General features: G+C 42.6%; 1 protein-coding gene across 2 annotated transcripts in view; it reads right to left on the bottom strand.

Annotated features, from left to right (window-relative positions):
• Positions 1-16,114: 16,114 nt before the first annotated feature.
• Positions 16,115-23,656, bottom strand: part of FBXW2 (F-box and WD repeat domain containing 2) — a 31,980-nt gene continuing 24,438 nt past the window's right edge. For both annotated transcript variants that reach the window (XM_082657611.1, XM_082657612.1), the window contains one exon: positions 16,115-20,805. In XM_082657611.1, coding sequence (XP_082513737.1) covers positions 20,517-20,805 — 289 coding nt within the window. In that variant the 3' untranslated portion in view covers positions 16,115-20,516. The remainder of the gene's footprint in view (positions 20,806-23,656) is intronic.

Raw genomic sequence — 23,656 nt, 5'->3', positions numbered from 1 at the left:
TCTGAAGCAAGATGATTGGAATAGACTGGCCAAGAATATGCTTGATAAATACACTTAGGAAAATAAGGGCTTTTAAAGTATAAAGCAAGAACAGGAAATCATTTTTTTACAACTTGAATGGTATATAATTAACATACAATAAGATGCACATGTTGAAAGTATTCAGTTTGATGAGTTTTGACATAAATGTAGTGAATAGTGAAACCATCACTATTATCAAGATAATGAAGATCTCCATCACCTCCCCACAAGGTTTCCTCCTGCCCCTTGTAATCCATCCTTCCCTCCACTTCCATCCCCACACAGCTGTTCATCTGCTTTCTGTCTCTTGAGGTTAGTTTTATTTTACATAGAGAATTTTGCATAAATAGAATCATATAGTTTTCATTCTTTTGAGTATTGTTTCTTTCACACAGCATAATAATTTTGAAGTTCATCCATGTTATTATATGATGATAATTTTTCCTTTTTTTTTTTTAAAGAAGATGTTGGGGGTAGGAGTTTATTAATTAATTTATTTATTTTTGCTGTGTTGGGTCTTCGTTTCTGTGCGAGGGCTTTCTCTAGTTGTGGCAAGTGGGGGCCACTCTTCATCGCGGTGCGCGGGCCTCTCACTATCGCAGCCTCTCTTGTTGTGGAGCACAGGCTCCAGACGCACAGGCTCAGTAGTTGTGGCTCACGGGACTAGTTGCTCTACGGCATGTGGGATCCTCCCAGACCAGGGCTTGAACCCGTGTCCCCTGCATTGGCAGGCAGACTCTCAACCACTGTGCCACCAGGGAAGCCTGATAATTTTTCCTTTTTTATTGCTGAGTAGAATTCTACCATATGGATATACCTCAATTTGTTTATCCATTTAAAAACAGTAAAACACGTCGGTTGAGGTACTCCTAAAACTTTTGCCCATTGAGTCTACTTCTTCTAAATCACTTTCAAGTCAAGATTGTCAGTGTCTGTGATTTTCCACATAATATCTTCCCCTATGATATCAAGAACACTGGTTTTGCAGCATTTCTTTAAAAAAATATTAATGAAAGAATTAAACACCTATACTACTGAGCTCTAAAGCCAGATTTGCAATTACATATGATGCTAACTTACTTTTTTGGTACTTTTTCTTTTTTTTTTTTTAATTTTATTTATTTATTTATTTATTTTTGGCTGCTTTGGGTCTTTGTTGTTGCACGCCGGCTTTCTCTAGTTGCGGTGAGCGGGGGCTACTCTTCGTTGCGGTGTGCGCGCTTCTCACTACAGTGGCTTCTCTTGTTGCGGAGCACGGGCTCTAGGCATGCAGCTTTAGTAGTTGTGGCACATGGGCTGTAGAGCTCAGGCTCAGTAGTTGTGGCACACAGGCTTAGTTGCTCCGCGGCATGTGGGATCTTCCCAGACCAGGGCTCGAACCTGTGTCCCCTGCATTGGCAGGCGGATTCTTAACCACTGCACCACCAGGGAAGCCCGGTACTTTTTCTTATTGTGGTAAAGTGTATATAAAATAAAATTTGCCATTTTAACCATCTTAGTTCAGTGGCATTAATCACATTCACAATGTTGTGCAACCATTACCATTATCCAGTTCCAAAATTTTTCATCACCCTCAACAGAAACTCTGTATCTATTAAGCAATAACTTTTCATTCTCTCCTGCCCCAACCCTATGTATAACTGAATCACTTTGCTGTACACTTGAAACTAACACAACATTGTAAGTTAATGACAAGTGTTGAAAAGAGTGTGGGCATATGGAAACCCTCATTCATTGATGGTGGGAGAGTAGACGGGGGCAGCCATTCTGGTATAATCTGACAGTATGTAGTCATATGAGGCATTCACGCCTCCCCCCTGCCCCAGTGGAGAGAAGCTAATGGGAAACCCAGGAAGGCAGCCTGGCCAGAGATCCAGCATCCAGGGAAAAGAGAAACTTGGGCCAGGGTTGTCCCCATGATCTGCAACAGTGCTCCACCCAAGTGCATCCTGTACCAAAAAGTCCTGGTTCCCCCAGGGGCACCTTTCCCTCTTACCTGGACCACACCACCTTGTGATCTCATCCAGGTGCTGGAGGGAAACCTTGAGGCACACAAATGCCCAGGAAGGCATGAGTAAATCTCTGTGATGGGGAAGCCACGAGATGGATGGGAAAACCTCTGGTTTGTGGATCAACAGACCTATGTTTGCTACCAGCCCCTTGGTCTCGGGCAAATTTAGCTCTCTAAGCCTCAGCTCAGTGGGGACAAAACATTAGATGACATCTGTAGAAGGGTGTTGCATAGACTGGATGCTCAATATTAATTCCGCTGACCACAGTTTTGACACGCCAGTGCTGAAAGTCTCTGGGGACCCAGGGGCTCTTTTTTCTTGTTACCCTGAAGGATAGCTCTAAGCAGTCTTCCCTATGCTAAATCCAAATCTACCTTCCATAATGTTAAAAAAAAATTTTAATATTCAAAATAAAATTAAATAGAGCTTGAAAAGAAAAACAGTTTTACACTCAGAATGAAATAATACACTTGGAATAAACCCGGCAGTTTCTGCCCTATTCTCTCCCATCCCTAAGTCCTGCTCTACAGAGAGCCACAGAGCTGACTGCCTCCTCCCCCCACATACTTAACTCCATATTTTTAAATAATGTGTGTTTATACAGCTATTTCGTTCTTAGGAATTTATCTCCTACGTGAGGATTTAGCACTGTTGAATGAACTGTCCTTTCAGCATCCTCATCTGCTAAATTAGTCATCACTCCTCCGTACACAACTGCTTTTAACTTCAAAAATATTCTCAGGAGTCTCCCATTTGTCGATGCGCTGTCCTCAGCTCCCTTTGCCCTTGTGTGTTTTTTTGCGGTACGCGGGCCTCTCACTGCTGTGGCCTCTCCCATTGCGGAGCACAGGCTCCGGATGCGCAGGCTCAGCGGCCTATGGCTCACGGGCCCCGCCGCTCTGCGGCATGTGGGAGCTTCCTGGACCAGGGCACGAACCCGTATCTCCTGCATCGGCAGGCGGACTCTCAACCACTGCGCCACCAGGGAAGCGCCCCTGGTGTGTTTATATACTGTTTTTTATCCTTTACTATCATGTTGGGTCTATAGAAGGGGAGAAAATAAAGGCAAGATGAACTTGCCATCTTTTTAAACAGAAGCCCCATGAGAGAGCTTCTTCGAACAAAACTTTATTGAAAAAAAGTCATTTACATCATTTTTGGTGAGTAGTTAATTCTTAGTCGTTAAGTCTGAAACCGTGGTTAAATATCTTTTGCCCTTGCTGAATATATATACATGAGTGGAGATTCTCCAATCTGGTTAATGTCAAAACTAAAATTTTGAATTGGATTACTGATGAAGAATTTATCTTCATCTTTAAAAAAACACAGCTAATATTGAACTGAACATTCCTTTAATATTAACTGATCACGAACAATTCCTTCTCTTAAGGAACTGATTTTCAGGTGTGCATTTTTGTCAATTGATTTGTTATCACTTGTAATTCATTGGAATTTAAAATTTGTAATTTACGAGATGAATAGCCCTATTTGATTCCTACTATATTTCTTTTTAGTAGCTTCTAACTTTGGCATTTGCCAAAATCAGAGATCATTTAACTTTCTCTAGGCTAGACCTTTTCTTTTAAAATAAGGAATGGGGTGGAAATATCCGGACCCCAAGTTTTCTAGGGCTTTTTTTTTTTTTTTGGCTGCACCACCATGGCATGTGGGATTTTAGTTCCCTGAACAGGGTTCAAATCCGTGCCCAGGCTAAACCACTGGATCGCCAGGGAAGTCCCAAGACTTCTGTTGCTTTTTATTCTCTACCCAAGAAAATGTTTTACAAAAGTCAGATATTATCTCACTGGTTTCAACCCTCCCTTGGGAGAGGGCTTTTGGTTTTTTTCTCCATACTAGAGCAGATCTAAACATTTCATCAATTTGGAGGGGAAAGCCAGTTTTGTCAATCTGCTTCAAAATTGGGGGGAGGGGTCCTGGCCCCATTTATAACATCAGAGACAGGAACAGAGTTCCAATCATGATTCCTTTATTTCATTTGCAGCAGATTAAATGGGCAGGTCGTTCTCTGCTATTTAGTAGCAACTTTAAACAGTAAGAAGGCACAATTTGGGGGTTAAATTTTCTCACAGAAACTTTGCAAACGCTATGTGGTTCATTTGTGGCAATGATGTAAAAGGGATCTTTCTGAGAAAGGTCCATATGTATTTTAGTTTGAGAACAATCACAATTTATGCCCACCTTTTTCCTGAGACACAGGAAAAGATTTTAAATATATTCTGGGTGTCAGGAAGCTTTCAGTGTATAAAAGGACATTTGACCGAGGGATTCTTAGAAATACGACTTGATGGCAAGTGAGAAATAGCTTTCCTTTAAAATAAATTCATACAAGAGAAAGCAGTTGTTTCAAAAAAAAAACATTAAGTGTGCAGAAATGATAAAAACTCCAGGGTGGTATTTGAATACCAGAAGGTCTTGAAAACATTGTTTAGTTCATTTCTTTTTTTCCAGAAATAATTATTGAGTAGCTTCTAGCTTTCAGGCAATCTTCTGGGCACAGAATACAGAGGTGAGTGAAAAATTGTTTGAAAGCTCCAAAATATAGAGCTCATAGAATGTTATATCTGGACAGGCTCTGAATAGCCACCTAGTCCAAGTCTCCTCTTTTTACTGACAGGGAAACTGAGGCTGAGAGAGCAGACATGACTTTGCCAGCTCACACATTTTGTTGGTGTGAAAGGAAAATGAAGGAAGCCTGCCAATTCCCCATCCAGCACGTCACTGTGTCTTCATCCCTCTGAATCCCGATTCTCTGGAGTCTGTTCCTGGGACTGGCATCTCCAAGACTTTTGTCATGAAGGTTCTGCCCTGGCATCACCCATATTGGAGGCAGCACAGTTTACACCTGGGGGAAGTCACCCTCAGGAGAAGGACTGCTCTGTTCTAATCTCAGGTTCTACTCCCATGATCAACATTAGCCAATCAGTGCCAACTGCCAGAAAATACTGGCCTTGCTTCATTCTGAAGAAGCTACCCCAGTGTTTGTTGGAGGGAGGAATGAATTTTAACTACATTTATGGTGACCTAGTCTTCTCTTTTTTCTCTCATATGTGTCCAGGAAATCAGGATGCCTCTAGTTTTTTTTACTACAGATTTTGCTTACAGTCATATAATTCATTTTGATTCTGTACATCATACAGTTCTATATGATAAAGCCAAAAGAGAATTGAGGAAAAATAAAATTGTGGCTGCAGGGTCTTCCCTGGTGGTGCAGTGGTTAAGAATCCGCCTGCCAATGCAAGGAACACGGGTGTGAGCCCTGGTCCGGGAAGATCCCACATGCCGCGGAGCCACTAAGCCCGTGTGCCACAACTACTGAAGCTCACGTGCCTAAAGTCCGTGCTCCGCAACAAGAGAAGCCAGCGCAATGAGAAGCCCGTGTGCCACAACTACTGGAGCCCGCGAGCCACAACTACTGAAGCCCGCGTGCCTAAAGTCCGTGCTCCGCAACAAGAGAAGCCAGCGCAATGAGAAGCCCGCGCACCGCAATGAAGAGTAGCCCCCGCTCGCCGCAAGTAGAGAAAGCCCATGCGCAGCAACAAAGACCCAACGCAGCCAAAAATAAGTTAATTAATAAAATAAAATTAGTAAGTTTAAAAAAAGAAATCTGTGGCTGCAGAGGGGAGCTTGCCAGAGATAAAAGCACACCTCTCAGAGATCAAAGGACATTTATAATAGCCTCTGGTTTTGTTAATCCTCAACCAAATCTCATCCATGTCATTGGAATTGATCACCATGGAGAAGTGCCAGAGCCGTATTGTTTGTTGCGCTGCCTGCCTGCCGTCATAAGAGCAGAAATGGTGTTCCACAGTGATAGCAAACGGCTTTATTTTCTATACAGCTCATGTGCTATGTGAGATTCCTGAGAATTCCTCCCTGTTGGCTCAATTCACTGGGCCAAGATGACAAACAGCCACATACCAAGGTTTGAAATCAGAAACCCAGTTCCCGTGGATCCTGCAGAGTTCACTGTGTGCATTTCACCTCTTTGGGGGGGGAAATTATAAGAATATTCTACAATTTATACAAAGCATAGAGATGTGCAAACTTCTGGCTCTTCAAACCTGATAATTTACAAAACCAGCTGCAGCAAATTTCTGGGAAGCATCTTGCGGTATTGCATCACAGTAGGGTCAGGAGAGGTAATTCACGGCCTGACATGTCTCCTCCCTGGCACTTCTTCTTGAAGAAAAGTGACTCTGCTTTACTACAGCCAGAAGACAGCCCTCGGCAAGCACGTGTATGGACATACGCACAGGAGCCCATCTGTACTGCTCATTGACATTGAAGAGAGGGTGCTGCAGATCAGGTGCCGGGAGTGGAAGGCTATGGTCGGGGAGCTCAGGCATTTACATCCGGATGGGGGGATTTTCCTGTTTAAAAACTTTGTCTTCTCCAGTACTGTTCAACATAAATCCCAGTTTACAGGTCTTCATGGAAGCATCTCCTTGGGGGTGAATGTGCTGCAGTCTACTTATAAGGAGTAGGACTGGTTTAAGTCATGGAAATCCAAGAAAATGTTGGTCAAGCCAAAGAAAGTTGTTCAAATTTCAGCACACACTGTCCTGGAGAGATGTGGTCCCTCCTTTGATGTGCCCCTAGATCCAGATGCTGGCTTTCCTTTACCACTGCAGAAAGCCCCTCCTGAGGGACGAAACAATAGGGCAAAGTAGTAAGTCTGTAATTTAAAATGTGGGCTTTGTGCTAAGTAAATTATACTTGACAAAAAAAGTTCCTAGATTTCCTCTTAAAAGGAGAGAGAACCCTGAGTTAACTTTTGACAGGAGGCCCAAAGTCAGGTCCAGATGCTCCAAGTCATCGAATACAGCTAAACCAGACTCTAGTGGGACTTCTCAAATACAATTACTATTGAGTGGAAAACTCCCTAGAAGAGCAAAGAAAGTCAGCAATTTGAGCAGTCACCTGACGGAAACATCCATTAGCTTTTGAATCTAGGGGAAAGAGATGATCCTAGGTCTTAACAGGTTCTCTATAAATATTTGAAGGACATTCTCTTCCAAGGACATTTAATTAAAAGTACAGTATTTCAATTTTTCTTTCTTTTTGTCTTTAGAATAATGTTATTGGAAGCAGAAAAGAAAAACCTTGTACTTGAGACCTAGATCATTAAATACTTCTCTAAAAAAAGTCTTTGACTTTGCTATATCAAAGCTCTTCTCAAAATCATGTCTATCAAAATGTTGTGGTGCTGAAGATGTTAGATGTCTGTAAGCAAGTAAGAGATGCCTACTTGAATGCTGATTGTAATTTTGAAAGGATGTTTTTTCTTTTATAAGGATTTCATAGCATTTCTTGAGGGAGGCGCTCCTGGCATTCCGGATGGAGCAGTTCTTTGTTGTGCTGGAATATGTCATGCATGTCAGGAAGTTTGGCGTCACTAGCCCTGAGGCACAGAACAGTCTAGTAACCTAGGTCCTGGGACAGTCACCCACAGATCCTACCACTGGACAAAGTCAGCAGTACCAAGTGCCTCTGATCCAGGCACTGTGGCCGGCATTTGGGACACAGACATGAAACAGAGAAGCACACCCATTGCCCTCAAGGAACTTACAGCCTAATGGGGAAGGCAGACATCAAACGACTCAGATCACGGGCTCTGGCCCAGTAGGGCCCACTGAGCTCGGCCAGCCTAGAAGTCAGGAAGGCCGCCTTGTGAAGGACTGTGCCACTGACCCCCAGGATGAGTAGGCGGTAGCTCACAAGGCATCATCTGTTGTGTTTAGTTCTTATGTTGCTTCTAGTTTAGTCTTCGCTTCTAAAATAATTTCTAACTCTTTTCTGAATTCTTCATTTTTGAGTTTTTCTAATTCTGATTTATGCAGTTCTTTCATGTCTTAGGCCACTTGTTCAATGTATTTTCATTTGTTTTTAAATAACTGACTGCTTTGAACTGTTTCTGACATCTCTGAGGTGTGCTTTCATTGTCTATGGGGATAGCATTCTGCTCCCTCTTATCCTTTTAATGTTTGGGTGGAAATTGGCCTTGATACTTTCCTATTGTTTATTTTTATGCAAAATTATTTTTCCTGATTTTTTGGAATAAGGCTATATTCAGGAAAGATGTTCAACCTTCACAGAGCCCACTCTTGTTGTTTTTGTGTGGAGTGTAAAAATAAAGCAGCTTGATTTCTGGGATTTCCTGCCTCTGTCCTTATCCTTTCTTGGGTCTGGTCCATCTCATTCTTTCCTTGTCCTCAAACTCTGGTAGTGTCTTACATGTTCCTCTATCAGCTACAAAGACCACCCCCGCTTGCCCCCCCGCGCCCCATGAGTAATACAGCCTCTCTCTCTCTGTGTGTCTCTCTCTGTGTCTCTCTCTGTTTCTCTTCTCTCATCTCAGTCCTGCTCAATTCTGATTTTAGCCTAGAAGACAGCAGGTCAGCCTCATGAGCTTATAAGGGCTAAACTGCTCCAATCCTTTCAGGTGTTCTAACCATAGGCACTTGCACTCACCCACTGTTGGGGAGGACAAACCCTCTCCCAGCTTCAGCTGACATTTTCAGGTTGGTTGCCCAACTCTCCAGTGATCACCGTTGCCCATTTTGGGTTCTGTTCTCAGGTCCATGATATACTTAGCCCTGTTCCTTCTTTCTTTTTTTCCTTCGCCTCTTACACAAATGCTGTTCCTGTGGCAGTTTTTGGTTTGCCCCTCTAGCTTGTATTTTGGGGCTCATGGAGTTACCTTGTTACCAATTTTGTTGTAAGTATTGTCTGGTTTTTTGGTCTTGCTATTTAGTTGTTATTTTTATGTGGGGATTCAAAAAGATTGAAGAACTATGCCGCTACCACGAACCACCTGCTCCTTTTGTGTTGAGTGTCAGGTGTTTACAATGATTTTGTCTTCAAATTCTGGTACTGTCCTATATGTACTTACATTGATTGTAAAGACCCCTGTGATTAATACAGTCCAGCCAACCACATGTATCCTGGAGCCCTCTAACAAAGGCTGGTAATTTACAGGATGTTTGCATCTAGACTCCTCATCTTAGCTTGGGAACTTGATGGAGGGTTACTTCCTCTGGGAAATCTTGGTTATCACCCCAAGAAGAACTTCTCCCTTCTTTGAGCTTCCTTCATTACACCTCTTGGGATTTTGTGTATACTATCCCAGAGAACCTGGAGCCCCTAGAAGCAGGGGCCATACACAATTATCTCTGTATCCCCAGGCCCTAACACAATGCCTGGTACAAAGTAGGGACCTAACATTTCCTGATAGAAGGAGTTTTAGCTAAATGATGCCTGCAGCTATATTACATACTCATATGAAAATTTTTAAAAATTATTCTTAAAAATAATTTATGCTCATCATAAAACACTTAGAAAATACCCCCCCCCCAGAAAAAAGCATACAGAAAATATTCACCTATAGTCTCATCCCCAAGAGAGAACCATTATTACCCTTCTGGTATATTTCATTTTGTTCCTGTGTGTATTTAAATCATTTAATTTGAATCATGGTGTATGCCATTTAAAAAATTTTATAATAACTTAATTTTTTAAACATCTTTATTGGAGTATAATTGCTTTACAATGTTGTGTTAGTTTCTGCTGTATAACAAAGTGAATCAGCTATATGTATACATATATCCCCATATCCCCACCCTCTTGCATCTCCCTCCCACCCTCCCTATCCCACCGCTCTAGGTGGTCACAAAGCACCGAGCTGATCTCCCTGTGCTATGCGGCTGCTTCCCACTAGCTACCTATTCTACATTTGGTAGTGTATATATGTCCATGCCACTCTCTCACTTGTCCCAGCTTACCCTTCCCCCTCCCCGTGTCCTCAAGTCCATTCTCTACATCTGCGTCTTTATTCCTGTCCTGCCCCTAGGTTCGTCAGAACCATTTTTTTTTTTAGATTCCATATATATGTGTTAGCATACGGTATTTGTTTTTCTCTTTCCTACTTCACTCTGTATGACAGACTCTAGGTCCATCCACCTCACTACAAATGACTCAATTTCGTTTCTTTTTATGGCTGAGTAATATTCCATCATATATATGTGCCACATCTTCTTTATCCATTCATCTGTCGATGGACACTTAGGTTTCTTCCATGTCCTGGCTATTGTAAATAGCACTGCAATGGTACATGACTCTTTTTGAATTATGGTTTTCTCAGGGTGTGTATGCCATTTTTTTTTTTTTTTGCGGTACGCGGGCCTCTCACTGTTGTGGCCTCTCCCATTGCGGAGCACAGGCTCTGGACGCGCAGGCTCAGCAGCCATGGCTCACGGGCCCAGCCGCTCCGCAGCATGTGGGATCTTCCCGGACCAGGGCACGAACCCGTGTTCCCTGCATCGGCAGGCGGACTCTCAACCGCTGCGCCACCAGGGAAGCCCTGTATGCCATTTTTAATCCTGTTTTTTTCACCTTAAGTTTTTGCACTTCCCCCACAAATTATTCTTCATAGCATTATTTGACAGTTGTGTATTATTCCAGCGTATGATAAGAGAAATTTTAATACAAAATTAAAGGTATTTATTTATAAAACAATAGGGAAGAGTTTATGTAGTCTGCCTACTGATGTCTTGACATGAAATGTGCTATAATAACTGAAAATAAAGTAGAAGCCAACTCCAGTTTTAGAACACATTCAGAGTGGCTGTAATTTTAAGTGCAAGAAAGTTCTTAGTATAATTAATGTATTCTACAGCAACCGACTTCTGCTCAACTCATTGCCAGATGCTATTCCCAAGGATTCCACTAGATGGCAGAACAGGCTAGGTAAGAGCCATGGTTCTCAACCTTTGTGGGCGCAGGAACCACCTGCCTAACTCCAGCCTCAGAGTTTCTGATTCATTAGGTCTGGGGTCTGGCCCAATAATTTTCATTTCTACCAAGTTCCCAGGTGATATGAATGTGCTGGAAGGATATCACACACATCGGGAACACTGCATTATAGGAATCAATGCAGACCAACCCAAAGCCCATTCACCCACACATCCATCCAGCCCCTCCTTCCGAGTTTATATTAAGCCAGTTCCAGGCAATATGGGCACAGAGAAGAGTAAGACACAGTTCCTGTTCGCAAGACATAGTCTTGTGGGGTAAAAAAAAAGAAAGTAAGAAAACAGTGCTTAGTGTTGTCCGCTTAAGCTGACACATAGCCTTCCTAAGCGTTTTTTGTTTTTCTGATTCCCTCTCAAAGAGTTCAAGCAGGAATTCCCCTGTCGGTCCACTGATTAGGATTCAGCACTTTCACTGCTGTGGCCTGGGTTCTATCCCTGGTCAGGGAACTATGATTCTGCAAGCCCCGCGGTACAGCCAGGAAAAAAAAAAAAAAAAAAGAGATCAAGCTTTATGGCCTTAAAGCTTGAATGATCAACAAGCTCAGTCTGCTAAACTAACAACCTCAGGAATGTTCGCTCTCCTGCAAAACCTCACAGATGGAAAATCTCCTCACCGAACTCACAGAGGCCCGAAATATAAAAGCACACCTGACAGCACCCTCTGCATTAATGAGTAAAAATAAAACACTAGGATGACTGTGTTCTTGGAATCTGTACTTGGTTGCCTTCTGAATTAGTTCCTCAATTTAAATTTCAACACATTAGTTTTGGAGAAAAACCTTTTGATTCATGATTGCTCACATTTTCCTTTAAATATTATTAATCACCTGTGGTATATCTTCATTAGGAAAAGTTTAAATTAAGACTGCTCTGTATATCCAGTACTGTTGACTGGCTCTCTTCTGAAGTTCTAGACCTACTCTGACAGGCAATGCAGTTTATGACATATCATGTTAATTACTGGGATGTAAACAGCGATTGTTGATAGGTTTACTTAACACGAATCCTGGAATGAAAGAAAACTTCAATGCATGCCTTGGGTTGAATTCTTCCTTTCAAGTGATGCCTAGATTAGTGAAATTTTATTTGTGACTATAATTCATCTCAATGTTTCCCAAGTTTTTGAAAATGTAATAAAAATAAATGGGTAAAAGAAGAAGAGTTCAGAAGAAATACAAATAAGCACACATAAAAATGTCTTCACATGTTAAAGAAACGACAATTAAAGCAACCTTGAGATACCTTCTTTGTACCTGCTAAATTGGCCATTTCAAATAACCACTCAACACTGATGATGTGTTGAAACACGTACACTCAATCCAGTAAGGCGGCAACATAAATCCCTTTAACCCATTTGGAAAGCCACATGATAAATATGAAGCAAAAGCCATAAAGCGTTCCTTCCTGGAAACAGAGGAGGTTTCTAGGGACCCAGAAATGTTCTTTCTTGATTTGGACAGTGGTTAGACAGGCGTTCACTCTATAGCTACTCAATAAACTGTGTGTGTTTTATGGTCTCTTCCATGTCTAAATGTTAAGAAAAAAATTTCCTTTGCTTTTACCAATAAGTCATCTACTGGGAACTTGTTCTAAGGAAATCATGTGCAAAGAAGTTCTCTGTAGCATTACCTAAAAAGCAGAACTAGAAACTACCTAATTATTCACCAAAACAGGAATGCTTTGGCAAATTATATGTAATAAAGGAATATTACAAAGTATTATGGTAATTGCAAAGACAGAGCACAATTCTGACAATACAAAACAATGATTTGTAATTACATAAATCTATACATATATGCATAAGGATTAGAAGAGAATATTAAAAATTGTTATGATAAAGGAGTCTGGGTAATTTTCTCCAGAAGTTTCTGTTATTGTTAGATGATCTTTGCCACAAAGAGAACAGAACATGTGGTTAGGACAGGGGCTTCCCTGGTGGCGCAGTGGTTGAGAGTCCGCCTGCCGATGCAGGGGATGCGGGTTCGTGCCCCGGTCCGGGAGGATCCCGCGTGTCGCGGGGCGGCTGGGCCCGTGAGCCATGGCCGCTGAGCCTGCGCGTCCGGAGCCTGTGCTCCGCAACGGGAGAGGCCACAGCAGTGAGAGGCCCGCGTACCGCAAAAAAAAAAAAAAAAAAACGCAAAGGACAGGGACATCTCACTGGCAAGGACTACCCTTGTCTAATCACAGAGTGATCGTCAAACATTGTTCGAGTGTACTCAGAACACTTTAGATGTTTATAGAACACGGCAGAACAATGCACCCCTATGTTCATAGCAGTACTATTCACAATAGCCAAGACATGGAGACAACCTAAATGTCCAAAAATGGATGGATAAAGAAGATGTGGTAGACACATACAATGGAATACAGTAAGTCCCCTACATACAAACCTTCAAGTTGCAAACTTCCAAAGATGTGAATGTGCGTGCATCCTCTACAAGTGGTTGTGCTTTTGTGTACTTTACTGTACAGTCCTGAATAGAGTACAGTAGTACAGTATCTTTATTTCAAGCCCAGGATGTCTGGAAGCAAGAGGGTAGATAGAATTGAATCCAGCAAGGAACCAGAACCTGTACCATCAGCATCAGGCATGAGCAAAACTGCAGCTTGCCCTCCATCTCCTGTTGCTGACGATCCTTCAGCTCTACCATCTCCCACCCCCTCTCCCTCCTCCAGTCGGTAACTCTTCTTGCCTGTTCACTCGATGCCAGCCCCTGTATGCCAGCTGTTGTATGGTACTACTGTACTTTTCAAGGTACTGCACTGTAAGATTAAAACTATTTGTTTTTTATGTATTATTTGTGTGAAAAGTATTATAAACCTATTACAGTACAGTACTGTATACCCGATTGTGTTAGTTGGGTACCTAGGCTAACTATGTTGGACTTACGAACAAACTGGACTTAAGAACGCGCTCTCAGAATGGAACTTGTTCGTGTGCAAGGGACTTACTGTACTACGCAGCCATAAAATAATAATGAAGTAATGCCATTTGCAGCAACATGGATGGACCTAGAGATTATCATACTAAATGAAGACATAGAAAGACAAATACCGATTGACATATATACACCAATATGTATAAAATAGATAATAAGAACCTGTGTATAAAAAAATAAAATTCAAAAAGACAAATACCATATGATATCACTTGTATGTGGAATCTAAAATACAACACAAATGAACTTACCTACGAAACAGAAACAGACTCACAAAGAGAACAGACTTGTGGCTGCCAAGGGGTAGTGGGGTGGGGGAGGGATGGATTGGGAGTTTGGGATTAGTAGATGCAAACTATTATATTTAGAATGGATAAACAACAAGGTCCTACTGTATAGCACAGGGAACTATAGTCAATATCCTGTGATAAACCATAATGGAAAAGAATATGTAAAAGAATTTATCTATAACTGAATCCCTTTGCTGTACAGCAGAAATTAACACAACATTGTAAATCAACTATACTTAAAAAAAAATACTGCAGAGTAGGGAAGTCTAAGAGAGGGAGAGCTGTGTGTAATTGGTCTTTCATTTTGCTTCAAGGCTCTGACATTCTCAAAAGTTATTTTTCCTCCATAACATGTAGCCCCTAAGATAATTCATGGAATTTATTAAAATATCAGGAATTTATTGAGCATCTCGTAAGAACTCAATCTTAAAATGTTACTGGAGAGACAAAGCATTCACCTAAATTTTGAAAAATGTATGGCTTAAGGGTAAAAGTTAATGGTTTGCCAACTGCAAAAGGTACTACATGATGAATTGCCAAATGAATTGCACACCTACCTACCCTGGAACAAAACACTGAGTCAGGCCCAGTGCGGGGGGGTGGTCACCAGAGGCTTTAAAGATGGTGGGAGGTTAATGGGATCCTACAGGCTGGCCCAAAGACAGGTTGGAAAGAGCACAGAGGGCTTCCCCAGGAGGACGGGGGAAGACCCAAGGTGCAAAGGCAGGAAACGAAAGAGCAAGAGTCCTTTGAAGAGATGAGCTGGGACTCAATTACACTGATAGAGCTAGACACCCTCTGCTGATAACAGGGAGTCATTAAGGTTGTTGAACAGAGATACGTGCTCAAAAGAGTGGTTGGGGAGAGGCCCTGGAAGCAGAGTCCATGGTGGCTCAAGAGGTACACACGAGTGCTGAAGGCAGATGGCAGCGGGCCAGGTCTGGATTGAAGAGACTGAAGTAGAGAAAATGGGAAGGGAAACAAGGAAAGGCAGGAAAAATCCAGGTCTGCAGAGGCTAAACATCAGGGCCCCAGCCTCATCCTCGCTACTTACTACTCCTCTAAGCAATGAGCCACTCTTTCAAGACTCAACTCCTTTTATTTTTAAAATAAATTTATCTACCTATTTATATTTTTGGCTGCATTGGGTCTTCGTTGCTACGCGCAGGCTTTCCCTAGTTGTGGTGCATGGGCTTCTCACTGCGGTGGCTTCTCTTGTCATGGAGCACGGGCTCTAGGTGCCCAGGCTTCAGTAGTTGTGGCTCGCGGGCTTAGTTGCTCCGTGCAAGCCTCAACTTCTCACCTGTAAAACAGGAAGGACAATCTGCCCTGTCATGGTGCTGCTGGGGATCAAAAGTACAGGACCATGTTTGATGACAAGGAGTCCTACAAGTTTAAATTAAGAAGAAAGAATGAACCAACTTGGGGATGTGCTCAACAGAGGAGGGCAAAAGAGAGGAAGCTGATCCCAAGGTCTCCACCCTGCATAAACGTACTTTCCCTCCATCTGCATCTATTCGTGAGGGTCACCAAAATCCTTCCTTGCATTTTACTTTTAAATTTATTGTTTTCCCTCTTGGATCTCATTCAGAAATTGTTACATTGTTAGACTTACATTCTAGAACATGCAGAAACAGTAGAAGAACAGAGTCACTTTAGATCACTCGAGGGGCAGTTCATTTCTAAAGATGCATTCTAAAACACTCGCTTTTGAAAAGTTTCCTTGGAATTAGTTGGGGGAAAAAAGCAAGAAAATAGTCTTAACTACAGAATGTAATTTTTAAGGAAATGCAGCTTTATTTCTTTCAAGTACAAACAATAACTTGGGCTTGGCTAACCAAATGTTGCCTAATCAAGGGAACCTGCTTTAATGTATAGATATACATGATTTACAGTTAGCACAATCACTCACAGGTAGAAGAATGCTTCTATGATGCATGAAAATAACTTCTCGTCTTATAGAGACATCTTGTTCCACAATCACTCCACTATTTGCTTAAGCAATCCCTTCTCCCCCGCCCACCCACCCCACAGACAGTTCAAATATAAACTTCACTTCATTCCCCCCAGATCACAACATACATCAAATAAGTGAAACGTAAGTTCCATGTTGCCACAGACGTTGGATCGGTGAGGCCAGCCTTTTTCAACCTGAGCATTCTCATCAAGAGTACCAAGTCTAAATGAGTGAAATACGTTCACAATGTGAGTATATGGACACCAAACAATTGTGAGCTTTTATCATCTGAATTCATAATTTGCCAGGTTTAAATATAGAAAAACACATTTTTATTTGAGCATATTCATGAAGAGTAGAAGTAGCTGGATTCTTTAAGCTGCAATAATTAAGTATGTTTACACTGGTCAAGACGGTAGTACTAGCTTTAAGCAACTATACCATTCTGGGGGAGATCGGAAACGCATTGAAACAACTTGACAGCAAAACACCTTTCTGCACTGAGCATGATCATTCAGCCTGATTAGGCTGCAGGGAGTGATACAAAGACTATCCAGTAATCCACGTGAGGATTTATCCTGAAAGAAATTCACTTTCCTAGAGTAAGTACAGGGAGCTACGGATCAGAACACTGCCAAAGATGGCTGGTAGGCATTTCTGTCAAGAATGCTAACCTGTTCTCTCCATCAGACATCCTATCTGGGGACTGCAGAATTCTCGAGTGTCTTGGTTGTCTTAAGTATCTTGGCAAGCACCAGCATAACCAGGTAGGAAGGCTGTGTCAAGGGGACAGACCTAAGGTGCCTCTCCCCTATACTGACAACTCTATGGCCATAAAGGCAAAGGGCACAGTGTGCCCTGACCCAGGCTGCATCCTAGGGCAGCAACCTGACTACACACTTCCCTACAGAGGATGGCAAGTGGTTCAGACACCAAGGCCCAGTAGAGGCCCAGACAAGGAGGAGGTACGGAGAACTAGAAGAGGGACGATGGGAAGATTCACCTCTAGGCTCCCAAGAAGCCAGGGCAACAGTCACGGCTTCAAGGAGTTGGCTGGGTTTGGCCAAAGCAACGCGTAAAGCCAGGCTCTACTCTCCTTAGCTACTTCTGTTTGGTTGAAACGCCTCACCTAACAGAAACAAATTCTTCATGTCTAACGTAATACTGTTTCCAGAAGTATTTCTTTTCTCCCTAAGATTTACAAATGCAGAGCAGTAATCATTCTCCTGAGAGCAAATACTAGAATGATTACATAACCCTCATCCACATTTTACTGAGCATTTTTAGTGGCCAGCACAGATTAATTTTAAACTATGAAAAATGAAGTACACAGCTTAAAATAGCAATATTCCCCATCTTCCACTTAAAAGCTATTCAAACACGTGTACTTCCTGTGGAACGTCTTCAAAGTCTAGCCCCTGTCCTGGAGGAAGTCTTTCTTCCTACTTCTCTGATAGGTCTAACAGGTCAGGTTTGACAACACTTATTACTTCAAATAATGGGGCTGGCTGGAGGAAACTAGCTTCCTTTGGAATGGGAACAAAGTCTGCTAAAACCACACTCACTCAGCTCTCCTGGACCCCGTCCTCCCCCAGAGCCTGAAGTTGTTATGGTTCCCTACACAAACCGGAGAGGAAAGAAGCCCACCTTCTACCACAGCAGGGCCACTCAAGAAATCCACCACTCATAAAGAAAGATGGAGTCTATCTGCTTATGATTAAGAATTTTTCAGAAATGAGAATATTCACAAAAGGAGGCAAAGGCAAATCCCTTGCCTCTGAGCTAAGGAAGCAGAAGTCAGTGTGTAGGGCAGAGGGCCCCCTGACTCCATGAAGGGAGACTGAGTTATCCCCTACCCACTGTTCTCATTGACTCCCCACCTTGCTTTATTTCTTTTTAAAGGATAAGTTAAGTTTTCCATTTGTATAAAAGCTGACAATACTATGAATAAAGCTAGCATCCATAAAGCAATTAAATAAAATGCTCAGGTGAAACAAAGACCTCTGTGAGGAGGATCAAAGTTAGGACCCTAAGCACTGCTGTCAAGATCAGCTGTACTACCTTGATGGTACCTTTGGTATTCACCTCTGAAAACTTAAATGGGACATGCCATACAGGTTTCAGGTTTGTCACTTTCAAAACATTTTTCCCACAAAGGACTATACTTATAATCGCTTGGTCTCTGAAGCTACTGGATATATCTGATGGTGAGGTGGGAAGAGGGATGGTCATTAGATTAGTAATCTCAGTTTTTTTGTTCTGGCTGGATGAAAAGGAGTTAAGTTGTTTACCCTTATCATGGCCCAAAGCCTCCTGAGGTTCCTGCAAAATAGATTCCAGCTTCTAATCTGGTTCCACTTCTTGAAGGACCGAGCAGAGCTCACACACAGAACTCAATGTGAAATGGATTTTGGGGATGGAGAAAGATAATTGTTCTTTTACATAATTCCCTCAGAGACTCAACATGGATATTAACTAAACCCGTCCTTGAAACCAACCATCAAAATTTTCTGAAACCATAACTTTGCAGCATTCAGAGGTCCACTGTCAGGCTCTAGGCTGATAGGATTCTGGGAGAGCTGTGTCCCCACTGTACTCTGAATCATTCTCAGCTCTGCCAGCAACCCTTTTCCTACCTGAAAAACGGATGTGCTTTGTATCAGACTTAAGAAGATGAATGAATACCTCATATTCCCAGGCAAAGGCTCTCACTCAGGTTCCCATTAAGTTCATCTTCAAACTAGTTTCCTGTCGGTCTGTGAATGAAATGCCCCCCTCACTCCCCTGTAACACAACGGGGAAGAGCTGAATTCTTCCTACTACTTGCTCCCTCGACTTTCTCCCTAATGTTTGTGACAGTTACGTTAAAACAGTTCCACTGCGGAATCACAGCATTATCTAATTTACAGGAATGAGAGGGTGGAGAATACAAACTGGCAGCCCGCAGACATGCTTTGTTTAGCCCACTACATCTTGAATGATCTTCAAGTCGCTGTCAACATTTTTAAAATTAGGGAATTACAAATAAATTTCTGGAGTTCTACCTCCTTCTGAAAAATCAGAAGACCTGCCAAACACTGGACCTGTTTCTGCCTAACACTTAGGGCTCCATAACTGCCCTGCCGGATAAGCTTCCCCTGGTGCAGCCCCACCCTACACAGCATGCTGCACTCACTTATGTTTATCTGCGTGGCTCCCCTGGGCGTGTGGCTTTGCGAACCTTAATCTAGGGCAATTCCTTCATTTCCAACAGAAAGTTAACCTGCCTGAGGCTACACATCAAGTTAGAGGCAAAGGAGGACGAAAGTCAGGGTCAGGGATCTTTCTTTCTAATATGGCACACTGCCTCTCTAGAGGACCACAGCTGCTCTCAGCATTTCTTCTACCAATCACTTACATTTTTAAAGTGGAACATGTAACATTTTCTACATTCCCTCTTATCCATTCTTTTTTGTATGTTTGGATTTCTTTATATGTGACAACCTTCTATCAGTGATTTCATTTATATATTATCTCCAAACCTAAAGAAGCAATGAATCAGCAATCAGACAAAACTGAAATATCAACTTTTGCACACCTCAGCAGACACAGGACCAGAAGGAGTCTTAGAAACCAAGTGACAGCCTAACAACTAGCTATACAGACAGGGAAAATGGGGACCAGAGAAGTATATGCCTGGGGTGCAGGGTTCCTAGGTAACAGAGCCAGTCTTCAATCTGCCAGCTCAGTGCTCTTTCTACTGTACCATGTCACCTCTGTGCAGTGACCTAGGCTGTGGGGGACCAAGGACCAGCTTGCTCCACCTAGAAACAAAAACTACATAACTTCCTCACATAGACATGGCCCACCTTCACTCCATCAAGAACTAGGGTTTAGAATGTGTTACAAACCATCAATTTATAGAGCTGGATTTGCAGTGGAAGACAACTTTTCTTTAGAACTGGTATTTGGTGGAGAGTATGCATGTCACAGAACCTGGTGGTCTTTATAACACGGGTTGTTAGAAAAGCTAAGCCCCATGTGAGAAAAGTTGCTGTAACAACATCATAGCACCTTTGCTTCAACTTCAAAAGAGAAAAAGGCAATGGTAAAAAGCTTTAATAATAGACTGAATGTGTTTTTATAGGCAACCAATTAGCAGATTAATGAGCCATTTAAATATCTTTACTTAAAACCAATATTCAAGAAAGATGAACCCCAAATGCAGCCTCTTATACTGACCAACATAACTAAGTACGAATGAAGTCAACGGTGCACCCCATCAGCATGCTGCGGTGTATGTCAACAAAATGAGCCCTCCCCGACCCCGAGCCCTGGTCCCCTGGCAAACAGAGATAAATGATTGTGCACTGCGTGATGATACCATTAGGTGAGAACTTTGGTTCATGCAGTCGGCTGCCACAGAGGTTGCACTCAAAACCCGCAGCCCCGGCGCCCGAAGTCAGTCAGCGGCGCAGCTCGCGGCATCAGCCGTGCTCCTTCCACAACACCAGGTGAATACTGTGGTCAGGCATGCTGGTGGCAAAGACCAAGCCCGTGTCATTGTGCCCATCCAGTCCATTCAGCCAGGACGCTTCGCCTGCTAGGAAGCTGGAGCCTCTCTTGGATTTCCTATACTCTGGGAGAGGCCAGCGGCTAATCAGGCTCTCTGTCCGCAAGTCCATGATATACAGGTAGCGGTTGTCAAACAGCAGGGCAAAGATATCTCCAAAGCCAAGCAAGGCCAAGTTTGCTATCTCAGGAGTCTTGATGACCCTACAAGGATGAGAGTTAATAAACATGAACCAGAAGGCACCTGTGCTTCTGTTTATGCTACTGTAATCTTTTCTGGAGAAATTTAAAACCAATGCAAAATTCAAGCAGCAAATTTAGAGTTAAATGAAACATTTTTATAAAAAGGAAAATATGAGGATAAAAAGCTCACCCTCCTTTAGAAAAAAGGCCGGGGAGAAGAGCCTTCATAATGATAAGGGAATATAACATAGGCATATAAGGAGATGAATATTTATAAAAGCACAAAATGCCCATCTAAGCTGGAAAGGATCTTACAGATTATCTCGTTTAATACTCTCACTTCTAAGATGTGAAAACTGAAGTACAGCCAGGATAAATAATTTGGCTAAGGATTCACAACTAGTTAGTTACCAGTCAGAACGAGAGGGTAACACTCAACTCTTACCACTAGGTAAAAACTACTATACAGTCATCCCTTGTTATCCAAAGGGATTGGTTCCTGGACGCCCTCAGATACCCAAATCCGAGGATGCTCCAGTCCCTTATATAAAATGGCGTAGTACAGCTGGCCCTCCACATCCATGGATGCAGAGCACACGGATACGGAGGGCCGATGGTACTGGCCTAGGGAAACCTCCCCCAGCCCAGAACAAAGACTAAAAACCAAGTGACTCAGACTCAGTGCTTCTCTATTCGGCACGTAGCAAACACAGGTTCCTCTCTAAGAACAGCAGAGGCTGAATATATAAAGTTCCCCCAAATAATTCAGAAACATTTATTAATAGATTGATAGTAAGTTAGAGAAAACTGTGAGAGTTGGGAGGACAGCCTTAACCTTCTCAGGTTGGCAGTTCCTAAAACATCGACGACAAAGGCAGAAAGTGGGAGGGACCTTGCCAAACAGGAACACAAATGAAAAAAAAACAAAACGAAACGAAACCCTCCGTCTCTCTTATCTGCACATTTTAGTAAGGCGAAAAGTTGCTGTCCTCTTTGGAGGCACTAGGAAAAGAGCTATAAGACAAGGGCTATACAAATTCTGCTGTGACAATATATTTAGCCTAGGTGAGACTCCAGTTTATCCTACATCTTAACAAGGACACTACCAACTAGTGTATGTCCAAGAGGTCAATCAGAAGGGACAGGGCCTGGTGACCAGGACAAGCAAGGAACAGCTGAAGAATATGAGCTTGAGGCGGGGAGAAAGCAAAGTGGCAGGGACAGGGAAGCTATACATGATCATCGCCTTTCAACAGTGAAGGATGCGTGAGACGCCAGGCATCAGGCGCTCTAGCAGAGAGAACGAAGGTCAAAGGGAAAGACCGTTACAAAGGAGCAGATTTTAGTCTGGTATCAGGAAGGGAGGGGATTTAGCAGTGAAGAGTAAGACCTGCTCCTCACACTCAAACAGTCCAAAACAACCTTCTTAACCTGCTTCTCTTCTTCATTTCCTTGCTTGCTCATTCACCCAGCTGCTCAAGCTAGGAAACATGGCAACCATGCAAATCTCAAACCACAAATCCAATCACCAAGATCTACGGATTTTACCTCCTAAACTTTCCTTTAATTTATTCACTACTACCTGAACTGCCCCAACTCTGACCCAGGACATCACCTTTGCCTGCACTGCTACCAAGAGTTTTCAATGGGTGCCCCCACGTCTGCCCTTGGCCCCTTCCAATCAGTTAACCTCACACTAAAATCTAATCCTATCATATTTTAAACTTTTAAACCCTTCAATGGCTCTCTACTGCACGCACATCTGCCACTCTGGCCTTCTTTCAGTCACTCAAAGGCACCAGGCTCTGGCGTCTCAGGGTCTTTCAGCAGACTCTGCCCTCGCGTCTACAATGCTCCTTGCTGCACTCTCGCTCCTGGCGCTTAGTGAAATGTGTCTACTCATCCTTTAGAGCTCGGCCCCAATCTCCTCCTCAAAGAAGCTTTCCTTTACTCCTCAAACTAGGCAGGGTCTCAAAGTACCCTGAACCATGTTGCTCTTATCCCAACCATGAAAACACCTGAATGCAGTCAGCTGTTTAATTTAGTCAGCCTTCCCTGGGTAGTCATTTCCACAAGTTTGGTAAGTGTCTCTGCTGGTTCCCAGTGTACATCACAGTGCCTAACATACAGGTTAAATAAATAAGTATCTGCTAATGACTAGAGAAGTGGTACAGTAAGCATGGGAAAATACAAATTCCTACAAGAGAGCGCCAAAGGAAACTGGGGGAAGCAGCAGGAAAGTCTAGTAAGTCCCACATCATCAACACAAGCAGAAAATGACCAGAAACTTGGAAAACAGAGTGGCTAGGGGACAGGACTTAAGCCTGAGGAAGTTGAGCTGACTCCAAAGACCCCAGCACAAATGTGCTGCAGGACAGAACACAGGTCCTGACGGGCTCACAGCCTGTCTACTTTGATTACTTTAGAACTGTAAACAGACATCCCTGCTGTGCACTCTGGGCCCTTAAACCTACAAAACCCCACCTGCTGTACTGAGATAACCTAGCTCAAGGGATTGCACCATAGCTTAGCTTTATGGAGCAACATGCTACTATTTGTGCTTTCTTTTCAATTAGCATCAAAGCTTACAGAATGCAACCTGGTCCTGGCAACTGAGGCCACAGGATTTGTACAAGATTTCAAAAAGAGGCTGTTATGTTCATGTTTGAGGGGAAAAAGCAAGAGATAAAATAGCCCCTTTTCAAAAAATAAAAAAATCTGAACTTAGTACTTGCTAGCAGCAAACAATCTTGCAGATTTATTGGTTACAGCTAGTATATCTACACATCAAAAATTAACAGAACTTTCATCTGGGACTCTGGACTCTATATGCCATTCTGAGTAAGAAGCACGAGAATATAGGATCAAATTA

This window comes from Grampus griseus (assembly GCF_964374135.1).
Source record: "Grampus griseus genome assembly, chromosome: 6".
NCBI classification, from domain to species: domain Eukaryota; kingdom Metazoa; phylum Chordata; class Mammalia; order Artiodactyla; family Delphinidae; genus Grampus; species Grampus griseus.
The sequence above is the reverse complement of the archived record's forward strand: the minus strand, read 5'-3'. Positions and strand labels throughout refer to the sequence as shown.